Source organism: Zonotrichia albicollis, chromosome 1 (assembly GCF_047830755.1).
Source record: "Zonotrichia albicollis isolate bZonAlb1 chromosome 1, bZonAlb1.hap1, whole genome shotgun sequence".
NCBI classification, from domain to species: Eukaryota; Metazoa; Chordata; class Aves; order Passeriformes; family Passerellidae; genus Zonotrichia; species Zonotrichia albicollis.
Genome location: NC_133819.1, coordinates 29683156 through 29707330, shown reverse-complemented (window position 1 = coordinate 29707330; position 24175 = coordinate 29683156). Strand labels below are relative to the sequence as shown.

Below are 24175 nucleotides of genomic sequence, written 5' to 3'. Positions count from 1 at the left end.
TCATTGCCCAAAAGAATAATTTTAATGTATGGTTACCTAAGCCTTACTGCTTGCATTGCATGAAAAGGATGCTGCAAATAACATCTAAATAGTGATACGCAAATAATTGAAAGTTTCAAGTTCTGACCATTTGGTCTGTAGCACCTGTGTGCACTGAGCACAACAGTGACAAATGAAACATTTATTTTGTGTGCCAGCACAGAACCTGAGCTGCAAAAATCTGCTGCATAGGATCTACAGATGTAAAGAATGTGGAGTTTATTAATGACTTACAGAGGAAATACTAGAGAAGCTCAGGGCTTACATTAACTCCACATACAAAAGTTTATCTAAAGACAAATACTAAGTTGTGCATGTTGGTTGAAGATCTCTGATTTGGTTTTATGTTTTTTACTGCTGCAGCAGCTTTAGTGAGACCAACACTCGTGTTCATTGTTTCTGGTCTTCCCTTGCACATCCCTCTCTGCACCAGTGCTGGCTTTTAATCTCATTTCCACTCTTGCCTTTCAGGGCTCTGACCCCACAGCTTTTTCTGTGCTTACACAAGCGATTACTGGCCAAGTGGGTTTTGTGGATGCTGAATTCTGTACAACCTGTGGGGGAAAGGGAGCAGACAAAAGATGCTCAGTTTGTAAAATGGTAAGAATAAAAAAAAAAGTTGCACTGAGGTGCTGAGGATTTTGAATGCTTCTCTATTCACTGTGTGTGTAGACTTAGGAAGAATGACATGCATGCCTGCACTGAAGATGTTCAGGCCATCTACTTCTGGGAAAGATGCCTGAAATTTACAATTAGGAAGGAGTACTTGGATTTCCAAGTGTGTACACTTAAGAATGAAGAAGAAGCAAAAATTCTCTATGTTTAGAGTTAATAAAAAACTGCTCTTTATAGATTCTTATATAGGTTAGAGCCACTCCATATAACCTTAAAATTGCTTAAAAATAACATTAAGTACTACACATTGACATTTAACTTGCTGCACTAAGAAATGCAAAGAAATTCTTTTCATACATGAAAATTAACTGGTAACTCTGGTAACTTTTAGGTGATGTACTGTGACCAGAACTGCCAGAAAATACACTGGTTTACCCACAAAAAGGTCTGCAAGACCCTGAAGGAAATTCATGAGAAACAAGAACTAGAAGCTGCCAAGGAGAAAAGGAAACAAGAAAAGAAGCAAAAGAAAGGTTAGGATCTGTTGTTCCCTTGCTGAAACTAATGCTGTGTTAACTGCATCACAAAGAGCAATTTAACAGGTCTTAAAACTGTAACAGCTGAGGTTGGGAGAAAAATCTTTGATGAAACATAACAGCAAAGCTGAGTTTGTTGGGATTCTGGCCTTTAAATTTACAAATGCCGTATACTTTCCAAATGTGGTTTTTAATGATGCAGTTACACAGATTTCTACAATGGAAGCCTTTTGATTCACCCTGCACTGTTTCAAAATCCAGATCTTTAATCAAGCTAGTGCAGAACTTTAATGCTGCTCTGTGTTTTGTTGGAGGTGTTAAGACAAGTTGGATAATAAGCAAGCATGCCTGCTCCTTCCAGTTGCAAACGTTGACATAGATGTTAAATCTCCCATAATCCTTCTCTTCATAATCACAATATCAAGTTAATTGTGTTGTGTGCCTCGAATGTGAGGAAAGCAAGCAGTAGTCTTTAAACTGCTCATGGTGGTCTTCTCCCTTCAAGAAACAAGTAATTAAAACATAATAACCTAATAAACACTGTATTGCCCCTTCCCATGTTTCTCCAAGTGAAATAATAGGAAAGTAGGGGATGAAATCACTTTTTCTCTTTTACAACTTACTGGATTTCCTTTCCTTTGTTTTAAGGATTGTAGAAGTGCACTGCACAAATCGTGTTGCCTTACAATGGTAATTTGTTCACTTCAGCTGTACTCAAAATAGCAGGATATAAATCAGTAATGAATCAGTAATAATTAAAGTTTTCAACAGTTTCCTCAGTTGATCCTGTTATGAGAGCTGCTGTTGCATGAGATCAGGATGACTGGAAGTTGGAGACAAGGATATTAGAAATCCCTGGATATATTGCATACCAGTACATCAAAACATGATGGGCTATGAGCAGTGATGCCTCACATGCTGTCCTTTTCAGAGGGAGGGGCAGGATCTTGGTGGATGGCTCTTCTCCCTTCCTGCCTAAAAAGGGAAGCTAACATTTTGTGTTATGTTTCTCCTCCTCCATTATCTACATGTTAATCTTCATTAACTGATTCAAGTAGACAGCCAGCACATTACAGACCTTATCCAATTATGCACTGTTAGTAAGACACTGAAATCTGAGCTTCAGGTCACCTTGTGAATGGTGTTGTATCAGAGCATTTCATATCAACAGCAGTTTTATTTCAGAAAGTTAGTAATACCCCCTACAAATCCTGTACATCAGGGAAGTAATAATTTAAAAAAAAAAAAAAAAAAAAAAAACCAAATGCAACAGCTGCAACTACAAGCAAACCCACAAGTTCAAGTGTTTCTGCTGTACAGGAGTGAGTGTCAAGGAAGTCCCTGTTTCAGCCTGTGCTGAAGGCTCTTAGCTCTCTGCCACATAAGACTTTGGCAGGGCTGTGGCTAGCTGGCTGTGACTGTTCCTGGCTGGCTATCAATCACAGCACAGAACAATAAACCAGGATATAAATACTTCTCCCAATTAGGCTTTCCCTCCTTCTTTTCAGAAGTCCTAACATGCAAGCCCTACTTAGTCGAATCAGGTGAAAAAAGTTTTTTTTTTTTTTCAGAAAGTATTGTTTGAAGAGTAAAGATGCAATAGCTTATTCTGTTCCATGCAGTCAAGTTATGAATTTTAGGATGGCTCATTTCAATGTTTTTAAGCACATAGTTTCTTCAGTCTGTTTTATGCAGAAGTGCTTCCTATATAGTTGTGTCCATGTCTTTTTCATTTAAAACAAACCCCACCTGTACTCAGGGTTGAAATGCCTTGCAGCCATTCTTTGAGAAGCTGGTGATAAGTGTAGTGTCAATAAAGCATGTTTGAATTGAAAGTTCAAATAACTATAGTGCCCTACTCTGCTCCTCTCTATAATACAAAAAAGGTAGTCTGGCAAAAATGGAAGATAAATTAATGAGAGCTTTGTATATTAGTTCCAGAATAAAGCTTTACTGTTTTGGGTTTTTTCAATGAAGATTTTCTAATTAAATCACTTCTGTAATTGATGCAAAGTATCCTAGTGTTACTGTTTTTCAACAATAAAAATGTTTGCTTTAAAGGAGTTCATGTTTATTAATTGTGTGATTTCTCTTTTGTTCAGATGAAATGCAACAAGTAGAGGGTAGTTCTACAAGTGAACAACAGTCAGATCCTGGTCCAGATCCTACAAAAAACGAGGATCCAAATCATCCTACTGATGGAACAGAAGAACCTGAACTTACCAAAGAGATGGAGGCACTAGCCCTGCAACCTGAAAGTCCACTGGAGAGTGAAACTGCCTTAGATGACATTGATCTTAAAAAAGTTCAAGATTCTGAGGAGTAAGAAGAGGATAGGAAGGGACTGAGAGTTCTCAAGGGTACTAAAGAATTTTTAATGCTGACCATGTCTGAGTTCTTGGAGCATGGCTTATGCAAGACTTCTTTTAAAATACAGAATGTCTCTGTTCATCAAGAAATAGAATACTGGCTACTTTATCTCTAAATACTCCAGTTTTTGTTGTAAATTGTCAAGATAGGTATTTATTATCTGCTAAAAATTAGTGGCATAGATCCATCTGTATGTATACCAACAATAAGCCCAGTGAAACTCTTGAGTTTCTGTGGTTAATGAGCCACATAGTGAAAAATGAACAGCATTTGATTTGGATTATTCATGTTTTCCAAACTTAAAACTTACTTTAATTGTAATTTAATTTTTTTTTTCTGCAAGTGCATAGACCTGTAGTTAAAAGCACTGGAGGGCCAACTCTTAAATTGCTTTTTTTTCAGCACTTTATGAAGCTTTATCTGAAGGAATTCAGTAGCAATTAAGTTTCTGAAGATACTCATCTGAACTCTCAGTTTTTCATGACATTACTGTAAATATTTTTGACTAGTCAGAGCACAAAAATAATATCTATTTTGTGGCAATTGTAGTAAATGAAACTGCTGTTCCAGGTGTCTCAAGCTGATGGTGCAATGTGTATTTCACTATTGGTTTGGTTGGAAATATTCCAAAGTTTACTGAAGGGAAGACCAGAATGACTCAAAATATTTTGACTGACAAGAATAATGCATTCTAAATTTTTCAGGTAAAGATGCCTTAGAGCACAGTGGGATGTTGCTTGTGAATTATTTCATAAACAAAAATGCTAAGTATTTTTCATGCTGAACTGGTCACAGTGAATTAGATAAGAAAATTCATGTGTGCATTGAAACAACTGGGATTTCACTTTGGCTTTCAGATCTAGAAAATAGCTCCCCTCAGCTTCGTTTTTCACTCAGATTTATTTCTGTGTCTCATGAAATCAATGGGAATGCCACAACTGAAAATATCACTTGCTGCATAAGGATGGCAAAATTGGAGATTTATTGTCAGCTGAATCAGTGGTGTTTTAAAAATAGCAGTATTCTTCTAATTAGAGGAGTAAGAACCATCCTCAAAACAGAGAAAACACTCTTAATTTTTTTTACTATTTAATATGTTGAAAGTTTTTGTTTAATATTCTGAAAACTGTAAGAATGAGGATACATAAATCCACCTGTGCAGGGAATGTACTTGTGTTTTAATTTCAAGGATTAGTAGATTGTGATGAATAAAGGGAATTTTTTTAAAAGAAAGGGGCTGTGTGGCAATTATGTTTCCTGTGTCTGTAACATGGGGACATTCTTCTGTGACATGCAGGGGACTCCTGTAGCTTGAGTATACAAATTTAACTTCTGGACAATTGGCAGGCAAGAAATGCCTGCCTGGAACTCAGATGTGTTGTCATGCTGCAGTCACCCTCCACTCTGAGGTCTGGGAATGCACAAGTGCTGCTGCCTCCCTGTTCCACTCACAGCCTTTGGGGCTCACAGGGGTGTTGCTGTTCAAGGATTCTCTGAAATCCATCCCTTCAGGGCAAAAGGGTCAGGGTTTTGGAAGTGTGGTAAATCCCCAGCACCAATCCTGCTTTCATTCTCCCAGTGGTGGAGCCTTGCTCACTGGAAATCTTTGATTCCTCATCAGATCTCATCTCCACCCTGCTTCCAGCAGGAAAGCTGGACTAGATAAGCTCCAGAGAGCCCTGCCAACACAGATTGTCCTGTGGCTCTGGGCTAACTTAGGAGAGAAGGAAGGAACTCAGCAGACAAGCTACAGCCTGAAAGAAGGGCTTGGAAATGTTTAGAAAGCATCATTGACTTTAGGCCTTGACAGAATGGAAGAAGTATGTGAGGAAGTGTATTATAAGAAATAAAAGTATTTATCCTTAGTTTCCTAAAAATTAGTGAGCAGTTTAGTACTTTTGGATAACAAAATTATGGTAAGGATTCCATTTCAAGCAACTTTTATTATAATATTGCCACTGTTTATCATATGTCATCTTAATTTCTTCACTCTCTATACAACATATGATAAAAGAAATGTTACACTAACATTTTTTTCTGGAATTTCACTTAATTCCATGTGTGTTGTTGTGTACTTGTTTTATGTTAACCTACTTATGGGGTTAACATTAGAGAGAAAAGTAGGGTTTTTTTCATCTAAACTGGACTGTCAGCTTCTCAGGGGGCTCTTCTGCTTTGTTTTCAAGCCGCCTTTCTTGACAGGTGGTTACTTTGTTCCAGTCCACAGAGGAAAATTCCATTAGAGATCTTGTCATTGCTCGCACTAAAACTGCATCTTCAGGGTCCTCAAATGGTACTCTGCAAAAAGAACAAAGCAAGTCCATTACCTGAACATTCCCAAATCCCTTCAGAACTAATTCACAAGACACACTCTCTGGAAAATGAAAGTAGCAGTCATGATGACACTAAAGAGGGAGGATTTAAAATTTTTTAATTTTCAGTAGGTTTTCTTCTACCAAATTTAATAAAGCAGAACAAAATGAAAAAAGGTCAGAGTCATGAGATTCTATTCGAAAAAATCATGCTATAAATTATTTTTAAAGTATTTATAGTAGACTTAAAAATGTTTCTTTGTTTTCAATTTTTTTTCCCCCAAAAGTTGTAATTATATACTTTTAATGCTCTGATTCAATGGACATGATTGAAGTGATTTGGTACCCGTTACTAGAAATGCACATTTATTTCACTGTGGATCTCTTAACTAGCCCACAGGCAAATATCCATTCTGCAGGCTCTGAATCCAGATCACTGTGAGCTGGTGTTGGTGTATCCTGCCACAGCTGCTGTCTGGGAGAGAAAAGCAGCAGATCCACACCATCACAGCAGCACTGACAGGGAACCAAAACCTTCTAACTCACATGCAATGTGAAAACTTCGTCTTACAAGAACTTATTTCTTAAAGATAAGAACACACCTCATAGAAGCCACAGGACTGTCTCCACTGAGTGTCATGCACTTTGTCATGGAAAGACACCTTGCAAAGCCTCAGCATTTCCATAAATGACTCCAGGCAGCTGTACATCCATTCTAGCAATGAGGACAGCCTACTGCACTGAAGGCAGGTAAGACTTAATTGTTCAACAGAAATAACTTGATTTTTAAAGAGCTGTGCTCAGAGTACTGTTAAAGGATATTATATGTAGGCTCTTATTATTTCCTTCAATGTCTTTTCAAATCTTCTCGTGCGTAAAGCTAGAAAGTAAAGCCAAGCCTGATACCTAAAGTTTGCTCTTTGATACCTAAATCTGCTCTTACAAAGTTTGCATCTAAAATGTCATCACATTAAAATGCAGCTTTTCTCCTGTCTCAATCCAGACACAGAGATAAAACTTTTACATTTATTTCTATGATTTTGAAACTGAACAGAATAAAATTAACATCACATACAGAATAAAATAATTTCATTCTCCAAGTCATAATATTTTCCAGAGAGTGTGGTTTTGAACAGCCAGTCAGGAGAACATTTTCTGAGACATAATACAGAACAGCTATTCTGATGCTCTAATACTTTGAGCATGCTTTTTCTAGTGATCAGTGTTTGATCTTACAAATAAATGGCATTTCTATGTATCCATTTCCAAATGGGGAATACCTTTCAATACTAAAATTTAGAAACAAACCTAGTGTAGAGTTGCACCTATATTGAATACAAAGACCTGAAACTGTTTCAAATGCTCATTTTTACTAGACATTTTCTCTAGTTAGGAAGAGGAAGAGGAACTTAAATGTTTCAGAGATGCAAAAGGAAGAAGACACTGAAAACATTACTTACCTATTAGTGTTATTTCCAAATTCATGACCTATAAGAGAAAGGTCAAATTGTGATGTTAATGGCTGTACAGCAATTTGAGTAGCTGAGAATTGATTGCTATCCTGATCCTAAATTGCTTGTTCAAATTAATTGAAAACTAGCATGTGATTTCAAATGTTTAAGATAATATTTTATTCAATTACTATGGAAGCAAGTATTTGCTGGGTTTTAAGTGTACGTAGTTTTAAGGTTTTTGTATTTTATTTCCTGTAGACAGACACATCCAGGCTTTTTTTTCTTTCACAGAAAATGATGCCACTGTAGATGTGTAAGATTGCGGGGTAGAGATAAAGACAGCTGTCTGCCTGCTTTGAAAATCATCAGCAAAACAAATTATTAAATATGCTTAAACTATCCTCCTTTCCCCAGCCTCTTCAAAATCATTGTTAAATACACTGCTTTCAGTTTTACTATTGTGATATATACATTAAAAAAAACTTGCAGGTATTTGATTACTTTCTAAACTTTCATCTACACTATTTAAAGTGCTACAATTTCAGTTATCTATGCACAATGGTGGGGTTTTTATCTTTAAAACATCAAAAGCTGACAGGGTTGTGTGGGATTTCAGAGTTGGTTCTGGATTGTGATACAAATCTCATGGTTCCAGTTGGTGTTCACCTGCTTTCTTGTGCCGGGATCATGCTGCCTTCAAGATCTGAATGGTTTAAGAACCCTAAAAATTGCTTTATATGCTGTTATAAGACATCATTAAAATACTCCCAGCTTGGAAAGCATAAAGAGGAATCTGCTTACAAAACCAGATACATAAAATTTAGAACACTAGAAGAAAATATTTTCTTCAGGAGATTATCTTGTAAAAGCACTAGAGGGCATCAAAACTCTATGATGCTGAGCACTGAGAGTCAGAAGTCGATTGAGATGTTTTAGATAGAAGTAAAACTAAACACAAGACTCTTACTGACAAAAATTTTTCAGTTATCTTTAAGGACAATTCTGTAACTACAGGTATGACTAGAATTTATCTGCCACAATACTCTCAGTAGAAGGATTCATTTGTTGCCTGCTGCTGCCACGACTACTTACTTTATGAAGCAAACCAGCTGAGTTCTCGATGCATTTATATTTTATTACTAAAACCAATAATGTTTTATCAGATGAATGAAAAAAAACCATTTCTAATTCAAATGACCTAAAAATGTATGCCTTCCTTCGAGCATTATAAATACCTGAGGGCATTATTGGTCTTCTGGCTGGTTGAGTGCATCTGCCAGATCCCACCGTAGTCCCCAGGGCTGTGTCTGCTCTCTTCTCAAAAGCCACTGACTGCATCATCCAAGCCTTTTTGGGGTTATAGAGATTAAGTGCTGACTCCCTTTCTTTTTGGGTAACTACTGTTAAAAGGGATATGAAAAAATTAATTTTATTTCTATTAGTTGAAAAGGCAGCATACAAAAGGTGATTCATACATTTTCTGTGCAGTTTTTTTTAACAACAATAATAATATTAATTACACAATTTCATGGCAATTCAAAATGGGAACATGGAGTGATACTTTCTAAGGCATTAGGGTGAAGCCCTATACAGTAAAGTATTTTCTTCTGAGTGCAGTAGGATCAGAAGTTTTAAATGAAGATGCTGGAAAGCAAGATTTTTCATGCTGCTTAAATGAGATCTCCTGCAGAAATAAGTAAAGATTTGAAAGTGTCTTTATGAATAGCAAAAACAAGTCTTGGTTTAAGACCAGTTCAATTCCCATTGGTCAATTACAGGGAAAACCTTAGGAGTGCAATCAGAAGAAAAATTTAAGTTTTTCCTGTTTTCCACTTTAAGAGAACTAACTTGAATTTTTAAACAAATGTTTTGAGACTGTTAAATCTGTTAAATCAAATTGGGGACGGTGGCTTAATTTTATGAACCTTATACTAATCTAGTACTTCAGCTATGGAACAGAAGTCAGCTAAACTTTTAGAACAAGTAACTGGCAGGAGGATTTTCAGTTCAGGGAAGTTTTGGAGTCATGGTGTCTAGGGGACCAATTAGGAAGGAACTGCAGTAGTCATGCCTGAAGGTAGTGGAACATGAGCATGTCTTGTGTGAAGGAGACAGGCAGGACTATGCTGGTAATGTTCTACAGATGGTGAAGAAGCTTTGTAATGTTTTAGAGAAATATTTCACTAAATAGAAAGTCCAGGATACAGCTTGATACAAATTACTGCCTCAAGTCTTAATCCAGGACTGATTATAGTAGAACTGTAGTTAGGAGATGAAGTCCAGGAAGTTTTAAGGAAGTGTTTCTAGACATGTAAATGCAACACGGATTTTTCAGCACATTAAGCTTCAGTCATCGCTCCCCAGTCAAAAAGTGCTATTTTAGTAACAGCCTGGCAGATGTGCTAAGCATAAGTGTAACACCAGAGCAAGTGCTCAGGAGAGTGGGGGTACCTGTGCAGAATGATGACTCTGTGAGCAAATGGGCACATCCAGCAACCCCTCATCAGCCCCTGCACCTGCTGGGGCCCATCCAGCAGCTTCCTGCACAGCAGCTGCACAGCTCCCCAGCACCTGCACATGTCCTGCACCTGCCTTCTCAGTCCCTTTTCAAGGTGCTGCACTTTCCTTACTGCTTTCTTACAGAGCTGAGGTAGGAATCAGCTACTTTCTCAGCGCTCTCCAGTAATTTTTAGTCCTGTCAGTCACACAGTTCTCCTTATACCAGAGATAAAAATCACCAAAGGTGATTTCCTGGGTACATTGTGGCATGTTTATGGATTCACTGATTTAAAATCTGGCTATTCTTAAGAATTTTTTTTCTGTAGAATTTTCAGTAGACAAGCTATGAAAGATCTCTTGATAACTTGTGAACATTTATTATATTTGAAAGCTTGTTCTGCATTTACCTTATCAAAAAATGTGCATATATATACTTAAACTGTACAGAAACATGTACAAACCTAAGTAAGCACACTCACCCATGTGAATATACCAGTGAATGCACAGAGATAGGTACATGTTTCTAAGCACAAGTTTTTATCTTTGCTCAAATGGACCAAGACACAAGAAAAACCAACACAATTTAAAAAGAAAAATAAATCAAAACATTTGACAAAGTGGTTATGCCATGCAAACTCTTTTTTCTTGATAAATCTTACAAAAAACAGGTATCTGGTTGATTAGTTCTCTTTCTCTATCAACAAATGCATGTGAAACAACAGATAGGGTAATTTCACCTATGTTTCCAAACTGGTTAGAACCAAAAGCAACTGACAGTGCTTTGTGAGAGGGGAAAGCAATCCTTACACTTCCTGTCAAGGAGCTGAACTGAGGGAAGGAAGTAGATCACATAGAGCCGGTAGTCTGGATCATATTCCAGAGGGTTATGGAATAGGTCTGCAAAACATACACAGAAAACAAGCCCCAATGTCACAAAAAAGCAAATCCAGCAAAACAACAACTTTGCAAGACAGGACAATTAAAGGTCACTAGGAGCCAAAGATTTTGTACAAAATATCAAATTCAGATTGTTCTTAGGCTGCATAAACACTTTACACATGTGAAATTACTCATCTAAACATGGACTGCAGGAACTGACTTACTGCAGAGCATGCAAAATACCACAGGCAAGATCTGAGTAAAGGTGTCATCATGCACTCCAAACCTTTATAGCAAAAAACACTGATGTGTTTGCCTTTGATTTTCTTATGTAGTGTTAGGTAATCCCTATTTTAAATAGCAATGGTCTTTTATGTGTGACAATTTAAATGTAAGACACAAAATTTGTAGGAGGAAGGAGTTTTTATTATCAGATGATCACCTAGGACACTATCAGAGCTGATAAGAGGTCTATCCCACAGATACAATATAAAATGCAAATACACAGCTGTCTGATATTTTGACAGATGATGAGTTTGAAAACTCAAGAAACATAAGAGAATCATGTTTCAGAGGGCCTTAATTCCTAAGAACCTGGGTTCTAGTTGCATTCCTTGACACTGGAGATATCAAGTTCCAAAAGCTCATTAGCAACTTGGCTAAAATGTTTATGTTCAGGTTCACACTACCTGTCTAACCAAACCTTTGCAACACAGGGACCGGTATCAGCCCTGTGCTGCTGCTTGGCCAGGCATGGAACATGAGCCTAGCTCACATGCCAAATCAGTTTGTTTAGTGACAGTGATATCTGAGGCTGATTAAAATAGAAACTGGCTCATTCACAGATGAGCTAATAAACAAGCAAGTGTTGTAGGGTGGGACCTCTTTTCTACATAAAAAACATTACAATGCTTTTTATCTCCTTATACAAGTGCTGTTCTTCTAAGTCAGTACAAATAATCAGGAGGCTGTCACCTTGACATGAGAGCAGGGTAAAAATCTTAAATTAATCATCTTTACAACTACTGCTATAGTCTGCAGTCACCTGTTTTTCTGAGGAGAGACTGTGGCTAATGCTTGCTCTAGGGTAAAAAAATATGTCATTTAGCACTTAAGGAGAGGAAGATGGTATTACAGAAGCAAGTAAGAGATAGTAGAAGAAAAAAGTCAGAAAATCTTCCACACAGATTTGTAATCTACAAGATGTAATTTCATGTTCTTCAGGACTGCTGAGAGGGTTCAACGCTTAATGAGATTTAGCAGGTATTTTGAAGATGCAACAAGGCTGGAATGAGCATTTGTCCTCTCCTTCATAGAAAACACCTGTTCATGTATTCAGAGAACATTTTATTTTAATTCTTTAACATATTTTTAAAAATTGCTGTACTTAAAATTAGTAAAACACCCACGAGGTGGCAGCAAAAGAAAGTTCTATTTTAACTGAATTAATTTTTTTTCCTAGAAAGTGTTAATCAGAAAGAATATTATGTATGTATCTGATAAGTCTATTCTTGAGTTGAGAAAATATACCACAGCACTCCAAAGAGAAAAATGTTTCAGAAAGATCTTTAAAAGCAGGTATGTTTGGTAGTGGAACAAAAAAATATTCAAGAGAATATTTTCCAAGACACAAAACAGGTCTGATATTAAACTTGTGAATCTGGATGCTGCTTGGATTATGTCCCTTCTCAACAACACTGATTTGTAGGTTTGTTTTAGAGAATGTGCACTTTTCTACTACTCATTTTTACAACAAATTCAACCCTTGTACAGATCAAGATGGTTTTGTTTTACAAAACATCTGGGATCAATTTCTGGCTGAGCTATCTACTTTCTTGTCAAGGTCATGCAATTTTAGTTGTACAAATTAGGATAATGCTTTCTTCCTCCACAGTTTTGTCTGTTTTCTCTATTTGGAGTGTAGGAAAACAGTGTGCCTCTGCCACATGGGGCAGAAACATAGTGAACAAGAGAGTTTCCTGAGGTCTAGCAGCAGGATGTTATCAGCTGTGGACAATAAATCAGTTGAGGCAATTTACAGAGTACGTAACAAAAATCTTGGATTGCAAAAGGGAGATGTGAGCACAGGGTGAGCCCACAAGGCAGCACTCTGAATCTCCCAAAGGCTGCAGTTGTAGGCAGCACATGCAGTAAATCTTCTGAAGCTGTGTCTTCCCTAGACACCTGCTGAAGGATGGTTCTTATGCTACACATCCAGTGCAGGGCAGTGGCTAAAATCACAAGAGAGCCTTCAGGAAGAGAAATGCAACATTTTGGCAGCTGGATGCCACTCCTGAAGCAAACAATAATAGTGTGTTTTAATAGTTCTATTGTCCCCAAGAGCTACAAAATAATAAAATGTTGTTAAGCATCCAGAAGCTCTATTGAGGGTTATCAAGTGACTTTTTTTTCTTTAAATCAGATTAGCAATAAAAAAGATTTACCTCATAACAGTGAGAAGTCTCACTGGTTTTGTTTTATAAAAGTGAGTTATAGGCACAGCCCTTTGCAAAGCTACACAGTGCAAATTCTGCACCCATTCAATATTTATTAGTATTGCAAGAAGGCAGATAAATTATATAGTAATACGATATATAGGATATGACTTTTAGAATTTATTTTGCTCATTTACTGATTTAATTTACTTCAAATATGACAGAGCATTTTATTAACCTAGTAGAGACCTGCTAATTTGAGAATTCATTATTACAAAATCCCCTTGAAGCAAACATGTTGACAATTTTTTTCACGACTGCAAAGATCATGAAGGAATGACTTTAAAGTTATGATTACTAAGGTCATTAAGTTTCTCCCACTGATTACTTTTTATTCTTGTACAAATATTTGACTAAACAACATTTTTTTTAAAATTAGGGTAGATCAGTATATTATATATATTGTTTGATTGTTCTTTCAGACACTTCTGTGGTGGTGGCTGGTCCAATTTGCATGCAATTTTCACTGTCCCTTTGTAACTGCCATTTATAATAACTCAGCAGCACTTTAACTATCTGCTCTGTATTTCCCACAGATGGTTGCAACAAGTACAACAAACTTCCTGTGCTTGTTGAAGCTCCTTATTAATTTGTAGAGCTAACATTAAATTCAAGTGACTGCACCATTCATACATAGGATGTCTCTCCAGACGCTGCCTAATCACTTCAAACAACTGCATTCTTAAATGGACTCATTTTTCTATCTTGCATATAATGACAAGAATTTCAATAGTTTGGCTGGCATGTTGTCTTCCTAAACACTTGATTGGTTTTTATTAGTTTCAGTTCAGGGTCAAGTTCAATTAAAAGTTTAATTTTTCATTCATATTTTCCTTTCCCACAATCACACATTCAGTTTTCTGAATGCTTAAGGAAGTGTTATGGCCTGGTGACATTCTGACATTCACCTCCTTAACCATGTCACCAAGGCACAAGGCTTGTTTACTGTCTTCTCCAAGTACTAAGCATTTGCCATGTCCCATGTTGACATTCCTTTAAGATTCATAGAAAAACACTGCTTATATTTTCATTTTCAATACCTTATTAGCATATAATCCTACCCTCTTATATTGTAACTTACTGGCACCAACACTGTCTTGTATGACTTCTTTTGAAATTTCAGAGATGGTGCAATTTTCATTTTCAGCCAGTGTATCAGAAAGTATGCTCCTTAACAGACATTGCTATGAATATTACCTAAAGTACATTTATTAGACTCTAGAAATCCAGTCTGCCAAAAAGATGCAGAAAGGAAGTTCTATAAGCAAGAGAATTCATGAGGCAGGAATTTGGGCTCTATAAGCTATTACTCACAGTCTCAACAGCAGTTAACATCCATTTTTCAACTCCTTTCACCTCTATGATAATCTTACCCTACTCCTGGGTTCCATTATCCCTGTAAACTCCTTAGACATCATCCAAGCTACTGGCAGCCAGCAGCCAAAAAGTTAACTTCTGAACTCACTTAGCAGTTTTTCCTCAGTTGAGGTACTCTTTGTGGAATTTTCATGTCTTAGAGATCTCTTTCTTCTGTCAAATTTGGCTGAAATTGCTAATTAGCTTCAAAAGGTATTGGCAAATGATGTGGAAATAGACAAGAAACATCCCGATAAGAAACTAAAAAGCTACTACTTGCTATTCTGCAAAATAAAAATAAGGTATTACTTAGAGTCTGCAAGCTTATCATTCCTTTCAATTCCTTCACTGTTTTGCCAAGTTTTCTTAACTCGTTGTTGTGAAGAAACAGAATCTGTAAGGAACATAGGTGTTTCAGAGCACCTGAAATAAAATGAAAAAATAATTAATCATTCTCACCATAGCTGCCTTTATTAGAACATTATTTTGCTATGCTGTACACTGAATTTGGTATTTTAGTTATCTATGTATGCCTGTCTTTTAGTAACACATTGCATGAGGTGTTAATTAAGCAACAAATTAAAGATATTTCAATAGTTCAATATTAATTAAACAATAAATTAAAAATATTTCAATATCCTTTTCACCTTTCTAGTCACATCCTTTAAGCAGATGCCTTTTCTTCGTTCCAATTTTTTCCATTTGTCCACATTACCTTGCATCAACAAATCAGCTTCAATTGCAACCTCTCTTCTACCTCCTTTCATTCCTCCTATATCCCTGTAATCTTTGGTTAATTAATTTCCTTTTACCTTGACCTAATATTGCCTTTGCCTGACAAAGAATAGTATATGCCTAATACTACCTTTGTCTCACAAGCAGTAAATAGTGCATTCCTTAGAAAATAGTTGTCTCAAGTAATTATTGATGTATTAAAAAGCTGTTACAAAATATTGCTTGTGTTCACATCTTCACACATCAAGATATCTCATTTTCCAAATAATATACAGCATTTTATTCACATTTCTTTACTAATGATACCCTTCTGTTTATCCATATTTTGTTATCATCTGTATTGTCTCTTGTATCTATGTTTACGTCTTTCACAGATAAAGTTTGATTGAAATCTCACAGAAACAAATCAACATCATTTCTCATCCAGCATTTCACAGGGACAGAAAAAAAATAAATTAACATTTAAAATGTCTAAAATATTTTGAAATGTATTATGCTTTGGCCTGTTCATTCACAAATTTAGAAGTCTGGTAAAGCCATTTAATCTACAAGGACAAGCAAAACTAAAATAGAAGTATAAGACAGATGCATTTTGAAAATAAATCAAGTTTGGCAGTAACTTTGCAAAATACTTCTGGTTATAAATTCTCAATATTAAATATGATCATGTAAGATAAAAAATATTTCACAATTGCCTGACATAAAGTGAATGACATTTAATCCCTTAAACCAGAATAAACAGATCACCTTATTGTCACTCAAGTATGTTGGAAAAATTAAATATCTAATAATTAACATGTATTAATTATACATACATAGGATCTTTCAACCAGTAAGTTACTTGCTGTAATCCAGTTTTATAAATTTGAATGCCAATACAGAAAAAATAAAGTATAGGCCTCTGCTCAACAACTTAAAAAAGGGAGGATTGGTACCTGATATATCTGTCAGCTCATTATTGTTGAGATAGAGTTCAGTCAAGTAATAGTTTTTGATCAAGAAGGTTAAATCTTGGATCTGAAATTAGAGTTAGGCAAGCTGTTATATGTCACTCTGAATGTGGCGCTGGAGAATTATAAACATGGCTTCTGGAAAACCGTTTAACCACAGGTAGTTCCTTATATTTCTGTTTAAGACTCTTGGTTTAAGGATTCTCTTGACAACTGAACCTTCATTAGAAGTACTAATTACAAATCAAATATAAGCAGTAGAGCCTTACCTAATTTTTTGAACTACACATTTAACATTTGTATTTGGAAAGAGATTTCTTCAAATGACTGGTCTGCACATTTTCTCTCCTTCTATTCATATTCAAAATAATTTTTATTGTTAAAAGACCCTTGTAGAGCATAATTATTCTATGTTGGTTTAAGAATATTCCTGAAATATGTCATTTGAATAAACCCAGCATCTTGTTTTTAAATTGCTTTTTTACCAGCAAGCTCAAAGAGCACAAAATGGTTCTTATGGTTCTTATTCATCAGAAATGTCATCTAATCATACTCAGAGAATCAATTAGTTACAGAATAAAAAATCAGTATGAATATGGGTGTATTCCAAATAAAGAGTTATCTTCAGTTCCTATGGAATCACACCTTGTTTGGAGAAGCTCAATTCCAACACACTTTTGACTCCAGTGCAAGGTAAAGTATCTGCAGTGGGACAGCAAGCTGACCTCTATAATCACTGAGAAATGGGAATACTAATGGTGCTGAACTTTTTATCTTACAGTTTAAATGCAAGAACAACAAACAGAATTTTATTCCTGACTCTGAATTCTGTGACGAAAAGTAGTTTGTCAGGAACGGAATTATTTCAGTCCTTGAATTTTGCCACTGACTCTGAAATCAATGTGCTTTGCTCTGTGTATTAACAGCACCTAAAAGCTGGAAGGAAGAGCACAAGACAGAAGTTTTTCCACTCCCTTGTACAATGGTTTTCCCTATTTTTGGCAAGTTTTGTTTTCAGAATCATTGGAAGTTTGCTTTTTTTCTGATAAAATCATTAAGTACAGAAACATATGCTGCTCCTATTGAGGCATTTCAGTAAGGCTTCTCCTATGAAAAGCCACTGAGTGACTTCTCCACATAAGTTATATAGAACAACAAAAGAATGTTCTTTGTTACTGCTGAGGTAAGAGAAGTGAGAGTTGTGGAAAACTCCAATTTATTTATTTTTTTGATCAGCAAGATCAGTTCAGCTTAGTCATCAGGCCATTTCTTCTTTTCTTTAATGTCCTTCCACTATACAAGGAAAAGCCCTATTATACCTGTGATTTTAGTTTAAAATTTTAATATACCTATGCATTTTCTCTTTTCATAAATAGTTAGTAGAGATCTTCTGATGAATTGGACATAAGATGCCATATAACTGATGTTAGCCTGGGGCATCAGATATACATGTACTCTGAAGTGACAGGGAATGCAAATTTATTCTTTCTGCTGCTTGCAAATCTACTTATTTACCTGAGCAAGCAATTCTGGAGATGGAAGAATTTGGGCACACTGTAGAAGTCATGTAAACTACAGTACAGTAAAATATTCATACCCTGTCATCCCTAGAACTGCAGGGCTGCTTCCTGTGCACAGGGAGAAGCTCATTTCACAGAGTTTTATGTCACTCTCATGTGCATGACATCAAAAAGGGGCCTCACCTCAACCATCAGCCTGCCAGGAAATAAACTATGCATGTCTGCCAGAATATAAAAGAAGAGCCTTGCATTTCCTGCACTCCACTCCTGTCCCACAGCTGCATCACTCCTCAGCCTGTTCCAAGAACTGCCTGCTCCAATTACACTGGGAGCTCAGGAATTAGCACAAAACCTCAGCTCCTTAAATAGAATTTATAAACCTAATGTGAATCTAAAGGAAAATATATTAGCTTTGCAATGTCAAATTAAAAAAAGAGTTTTCTTCAAATCTGTTATATTTGACAGTTAAATTAGCCTGGAAATTGAAAAGAATCTATTTGTTTGACAATAGATATAATACTTTATAACAGAAAAGACCACAAAATAATAATCAGGGAGTATAGATGCATTGTTCTGCTCTTTAAAGGAATATCTAATTACCTTATTGTTGTTAATCCACAAATACCTTAATCTGCGAAACTGGGATAGACTTGGGATACTTCTCAGTCCTCTAATGGGAGAAAAAAAAAGAGTAATAAATTTCTTAACATTAATAATGCTTACTAATTTGATAAATATTTTATTTTCCATAAATAATATTAGACAAGAACCAGAAAGGCACACTTCCTAAGAATGTATAGTACAGAAAGACACAAAGAGAAGGTGGCAGAGACAGTGTAAGCACTCTGCACACCTGCACACATAACAAGGCAGCAGGTGGCAAAGAAACAGGAACAAAATAAGTGATACATTAATTGCTTTTCCATAACAGCATGAGTTATGAGTCTGAGTCACATGTACTTTGCACTTTGTAGAAATCCTGCTCAGAACACAGGAGGAGAGGTTTGGCACCCTGGGGACATGAAGCTAAAAGCAAAACTGCTTTGAAGGTGCAGTGGGGATTGTCCAGCCACAGTGCCAGAGGAGCCAACAGAAGGCAGACATCAAGCATGTCAATGTGCATTTTTTATTATTCTTCATATTAGTGTATATTGTGAAATTTTGCCTTTTTTCCATTCCTATCCTATTCTCATGGAAACTTAGTACATCCACGGAGGCTGAAATGATCTCCCCTGTGCTAGTATGGTTTTATGTTCCATTGTGTATCTAGCACTTTGAGCTTGCTAGTGGGCTATAAATAAAAAATTGCCTACTGACCAGAAAATATTAGTGAGCTGCCAAGTGATTTTAACTAACTGCTCTTCTTTATTTTCATTGCTATAAATAAATGTTCTTAATTTCCACTAGAAAAATTATAGATTACTTTTACCTGACAATTTTTAATCACCACAATAAAAATTTTCTTGTGGATTTTAATGTGTTGCAAGATGAAGGCCAGTGTTTCAGAAGGTAATAAGACTGATAAAAATTCACCTCATATCATCAGGCTAAAGGCATGTTTGTTTTCCAACTGTATAGTCTGGTCTCTATCTTTCCATGCTGTCTTTTTACTTGTTGGGTTGTTTTTTTTCCAACACACCCTCCAGGTACAGACAAAGGGAGGGTGGATGCCTTTTCTCATCTTGCAAATGCAAAGTCTGTCAAGAGCAAACCCTACAAAGTTGAGGCACTATACTTTTAGTCCCTTGTATTACTGAAACTCAGATTATCCTCTCATGTTGCTACTTTAAACTGTTTCTTTGGCTTCCTCAGATAAGCCATAGAAACTAACCCTGCAAATACATGCTTAATGTGTCTGCTGTCACAAGTAACAGAAAAAGACATTGCTGCAAGTGGCAGGGACAAGCAGATGGCTGATGACAGGACATGCAGAGCTCCTACAGAGCTCTTATCTAATTCTCGTGTGCATCCCTGAAGTACATTTCAGGTTAAAAAGCCAAAATTTCTTATATTCTTGGTCACTGCCACTCTATAGCTAGATTATAGATTTACATTTAATTGGCTTTACTCCCTGTCTAGTAACAGCCTCGTCTTCACTATCTCCAAGCCTCAGTCTGTTGGTTTTTTGGTTTTGGTTCGCTGCTTTTTTTTTTTTTTCATATTAAGGCATTTAATTTGCCCCAGGTAGAGCTTAATTCCTCTAACATTTTAAAAGAGCCTGTCCTTTTCTACATGCCTTCCAGACTTAGTATGTCTTTTATAAACTGATCCTTTTTGGCCTGCAGCACTCTTTTTCTACCTACTGCTAAGTTAATCAGTTTTCCTGGGATGACAGCTTTCAGTGTCCAAAATACATTGTTTCATGTTCCTTTAATGGTAGTGGTTTAAAAATATAAACTCATTCCCTCTTATTTGATTAACTTTATTTTTTTTTTTCCATTTTCTTACTTCAGCTATCAGAAAAATATGCCAAACCAACACTAAAGGAGGCATGATCTGATATTGAGCTTGGCTGGGGTTCAAGTTTATATAAACTGATATAGAATAAAAGGAGTTCATTTCTATCCAATCATGAAAGAATCCATCTTGCATCATCTTTACCAAAATGGTTTAATGGGAAGACAGATCACTTACTTATCTGCCATGTGAGCATTTCTTTTTACTCTATACCAAAAAAATACTTGAAAGCTAGTGAGGGCACACATTTAAGCATTTAAAAACAGAAAATATGGCAATTAAGATTGTATACACAGGCTTAATTCTTTACATCTGTGGTATATTAATTGTATTGTTTAGAAAGTATGTATATATGCCCCTTGTAATTTTCTCATTATTGAAACTTCTCCCTTAAATTTTGTCTTTTTTCTTCTTTCTAAAATGCACATTTTAAGAAATTTGACAGTAACTATATGTTTTTCCTCACAAAGCATCAAATACTTTCTTGATGTAAATCAAGAGATGTGATAAGGAATTTAAACATATTAGTGAGCACATTTAGATTTTCAAGACCATATAATTTCCACTAAAAACAGACTAGACAACACTGAAATCCCTTAATCCCTTAGGACTTTTTTTTTCACTCATTGGACCAAGAGACCTTAAAAACCCTGTCCCTGAATTATGAAACTAGGTTAGTTTTTCTATATGCCATCAACCATGTGAGCAGTGGATGCAGTTGTGAGGCTGCAGACAGGTATGCAACACTTGGAATTGTGCCCTGGCCAGAAATTCCAAGCACGCTTTCCCAAAACTTTGAAGTATGTCCTGTCATGTATCCATCCCTATGGCAGCCTCTCAGCATGTTCATGCTACAGCACACACCTCTATCCACCCAGATCACCCACAGGTTCATGAAAGTTTGCCTTCCTTCACTCAGCACGTCTTCTCCTCATCTGCCCTACATCTCAAGCTGCTTCATTAAGCTCTCAGAGGAGATCAGCTCTCTCATCAGCACTGCCTGCCCAAAAGAAGTGTTCTTGTGCTTGGATTCACTTTATCTTGCCCTGCCCTCCCTTCAGTTCTCAGCAGTACAGATGCAGGTAATTTCAAGGGTGGTACCACTGGGTTTTGCCATTGCAGTAACACATTTCTTCAGGGAGGTCAGAAATTTGGCAGTTCCTAGACTGGGCAGGTCCTGTGTTCTTTCATTTGCCTTCTTGAAACTCCTTCCACCCAGCCTTATGTGCCTGTTGGAACAGGCAGAGATCAGCCCATCAGCTCTCCCTCCTCTGCTCCCCATGGCAGAAACTCAGGTACAACTCTGGGAACTCACAGACCCTCAAGCAACTCTGGGCTGCTGGAGACAGATTGTGTATCTAGGGATGAGGCTGTTAGCTGTGAGCACAGTGCTGCTGTGTGTCTGTGCACTTTTGCCATTCCTTCATTCACAACATGCACGGACTATGTAAGAATATGATTTACTGGTATTTCACATATAAATGATGTTCAGAGTTCCTGGTATAGAAAGCACCGTGAGAGATTTCCATTTACTGTGTGCTCTACTTTTAGTAAAAGTCAAAACAAGAAACATTTTACTTACTGTCTAGCCAGATACAGTGCCACGACATCCACGTTGCTCTTATAGCCACAAATCTTCAGCTGTTTTTCTATTGCCTGACAGTACACAGTACATTTGTCAGTATAATATGCTGCATCACCATGGAGTCATTACATTGTAACATATGTGAACTCAGTGTTTAAAGTAACCAAAATTAATACATGTATCACAGCACCTTATTACAGCAAACCCTAACATAATCTAAGAGAGATAGAGAGGTATTAAATTTCCAGTCTGTATTTTAAATTGATAAAAATACTCTGGTGATTAGGTTACACTCACACTAATTTTCTTTTCCTGTGGAGAATCATAGATGGTAGGCATGAAACGAGAAATCAACATATGTTAACTAGAGAATGGGCTTCTCACTCAGGCCAGCTAGCCCAGTACTTGTGATGAGCAAGGAAACTGCTTACTTTGCACTACAGTTGCAACTTTATTTTATGCAGCTTTACTTTAAAATGATGCACGCGACCTTTTAAAACTACGCATCTAGAAAACTCTGCTTGTACATTTAACATTGAAAAATGAAGACATGATTTTTATTTTCAGAGTATATTCCTGATGTGTCATAACTTGCAAAAGCAACAAATTCCATTAACGTAAGAATTATGGATCTCTCTTACTAGTGGTTGATAAAACTAAAATGCATATCAGAAAAAGTGAGTTTAATACACAAGCTATTGTGCCCAACATCATTATGACCACTATTGTTTAAAACTCAAAATTGATAGAACCTCACTGTGGGATCTCAGCACCTCAGGACTGAGGTGCCGAGTGACCGAGACCACCCTTGGGGGGCTCGGGAGTCCTGGAATGTTGCCAGAAGTGTCTGGTGGCTGGACTTTGATCCTACACAGGAGACGACACCTGTATGAGGATAGGAGGGTTTCACCGGGGTGAATCGTGAAGGGATTAGTTAATTAGAGAGTGAAACACAGGGTTTAGGATTTCTGTACAGGGGGGTTTAGAGAAGTAAGATGGAGGAATTGGGGCGTGTCCTGTCCTTCTTCTTCTTCTTCTTCTCCTCCATCTTCTGTGGTGATGGTGGCACTTTGGGATTGGTCATTACTAAAAGTGCACTGGGCAATAAGGGTGAAAGGTATTGGGGAAAAATGATACATATTGTATACGTAATTTTGGGTATAAAGATAGGTGACCGCCCGGAGGGCAGGGGAGTGTGCTCATGGCTGGCTGCTGAGCAGACCTCTGTCGGGCTGAGAGAAAATCTTTTAGATAAACAATTAATAAACACCGAGAACAAGAAAAGAACTGAAGCCTCTTCTCGTCCTTTGAAACGCGGGCTGCCCCAAGGCCACCCCGGGCCTTTCCAGGCCCTCCAAACAGCCGAAAATCGGACACCCCACGAGTATAAAATGGCTTGCAATCACTGACGGGCATGTCGAGAGTGACCTGTATTGGCTGCACAACCACTGCAGCGTGTTCTGGGTGTGCTAAACCTACACAAAATAATTTGCTAATGTGTGGGACATGTGGCAGTCTCCGGCCAGAGGCAGCCAGGCACACGCAGGCCGCCTGTTCCCTATAGCGCCTGTGGGACCCTGCCTTTTGCCTAGAACTGGGCACGGCCAGCTGCCAACTGCAGGTGTCGGGAAGGGCGAAGGTCTGGAAAAAATGGCCATGGTTTTGTTACTACACGTGCACAATGTGCCCATGGAACACCAGGTGATCTCTGGAGAAAAGCAGCTGTGAGACACCCCAAGTCAGGCCCCGGCACTGCGGGATACAGCGATGGGGAGTGCCGACGTGACAACGGGGAAAGCACACCTACGGCAGAGAGCACCAACCCGGGGCAGCGTTCCACAGGAAGGCTGTGCTCAAAGATCCGTATTTCGCACACTCCGTTAGGCGACATCTCATCCTCTCCCCATCCTGGAGCCCCGTCCCTGTCAGTCCCGGCCCTGCGCCGCAGCACCACGCGGGCCCGGGAAGGATAGGGAAGGCTGCCCGGGCTCTCTCGGAGAATCCCAGCCGCTCGCTGCCGCCCCGCGGGGGAGGACAGAGCGCGCCTCGCCTCGGGGTGCGGTGGCGGTGCCGAGCAGAGCGAGAGGCCGAGGCCAGGCCGCTGGGACCGGGCGGGTGCGACGGGCCGGGCCGGGCCGAGCCGGGGCGGCCGCCGTTCCGGGCGGGGTCGGGCGGGGAGAGGAGCGGCCAGGGCGGGCCGAGGGGAGAGGAGGGGCCGCCCCGCTCACCTGCCCGCCGGCCGTGTTGGCCGCCGCCATCTTAGAGTCCCGCTGTGGGCGGCCGCAGGGCGCGATCGCGAGGCGCGGGCCGAGCTGCGCTGGGCCGGGCGGGCCGGACGCGGCCGGGCCAGGCTGGAGTGGGGTTTCGGGGCCA

The 24175-nt window shown here is 38.0% G+C and overlaps 2 protein-coding genes across 2 annotated transcripts in view; one reads left to right on the top strand and one right to left on the bottom strand.

The window, feature by feature from the left end:
- The window catches only part of ANKMY2 (ankyrin repeat and MYND domain containing 2), a 24080-nt gene extending 19287 nt beyond the window's left edge, over window positions 1-4793 (top strand). Inside the window, exons 8-10 of the mRNA XM_005480840.3 lie at window positions 511-639; window positions 1046-1187; window positions 3293-4793. Coding sequence (XP_005480897.2) covers window positions 511-639; window positions 1046-1187; window positions 3293-3516 — 495 coding nt within the window. The 3' untranslated portion in view covers window positions 3517-4793. The remainder of the gene's footprint in view (window positions 1-510; window positions 640-1045; window positions 1188-3292) is intronic.
- LRRC72 (leucine rich repeat containing 72) lies at window positions 4074-24175 on the bottom strand. The gene is made up of 9 exons (XM_074536895.1): window positions 24031-24175; window positions 21800-21873; window positions 18361-18430; window positions 16226-16307; window positions 14865-14978; window positions 10633-10722; window positions 8562-8726; window positions 7333-7360; window positions 4074-5858 (listed from the first exon to the last, which is right to left on the bottom strand). Exons 1-9 carry the CDS (start codon window positions 24058-24060, stop codon window positions 5693-5695), a joined length of 819 nt encoding a protein of 272 aa, XP_074392996.1. The 5' UTR covers window positions 24061-24175; the 3' UTR covers window positions 4074-5692.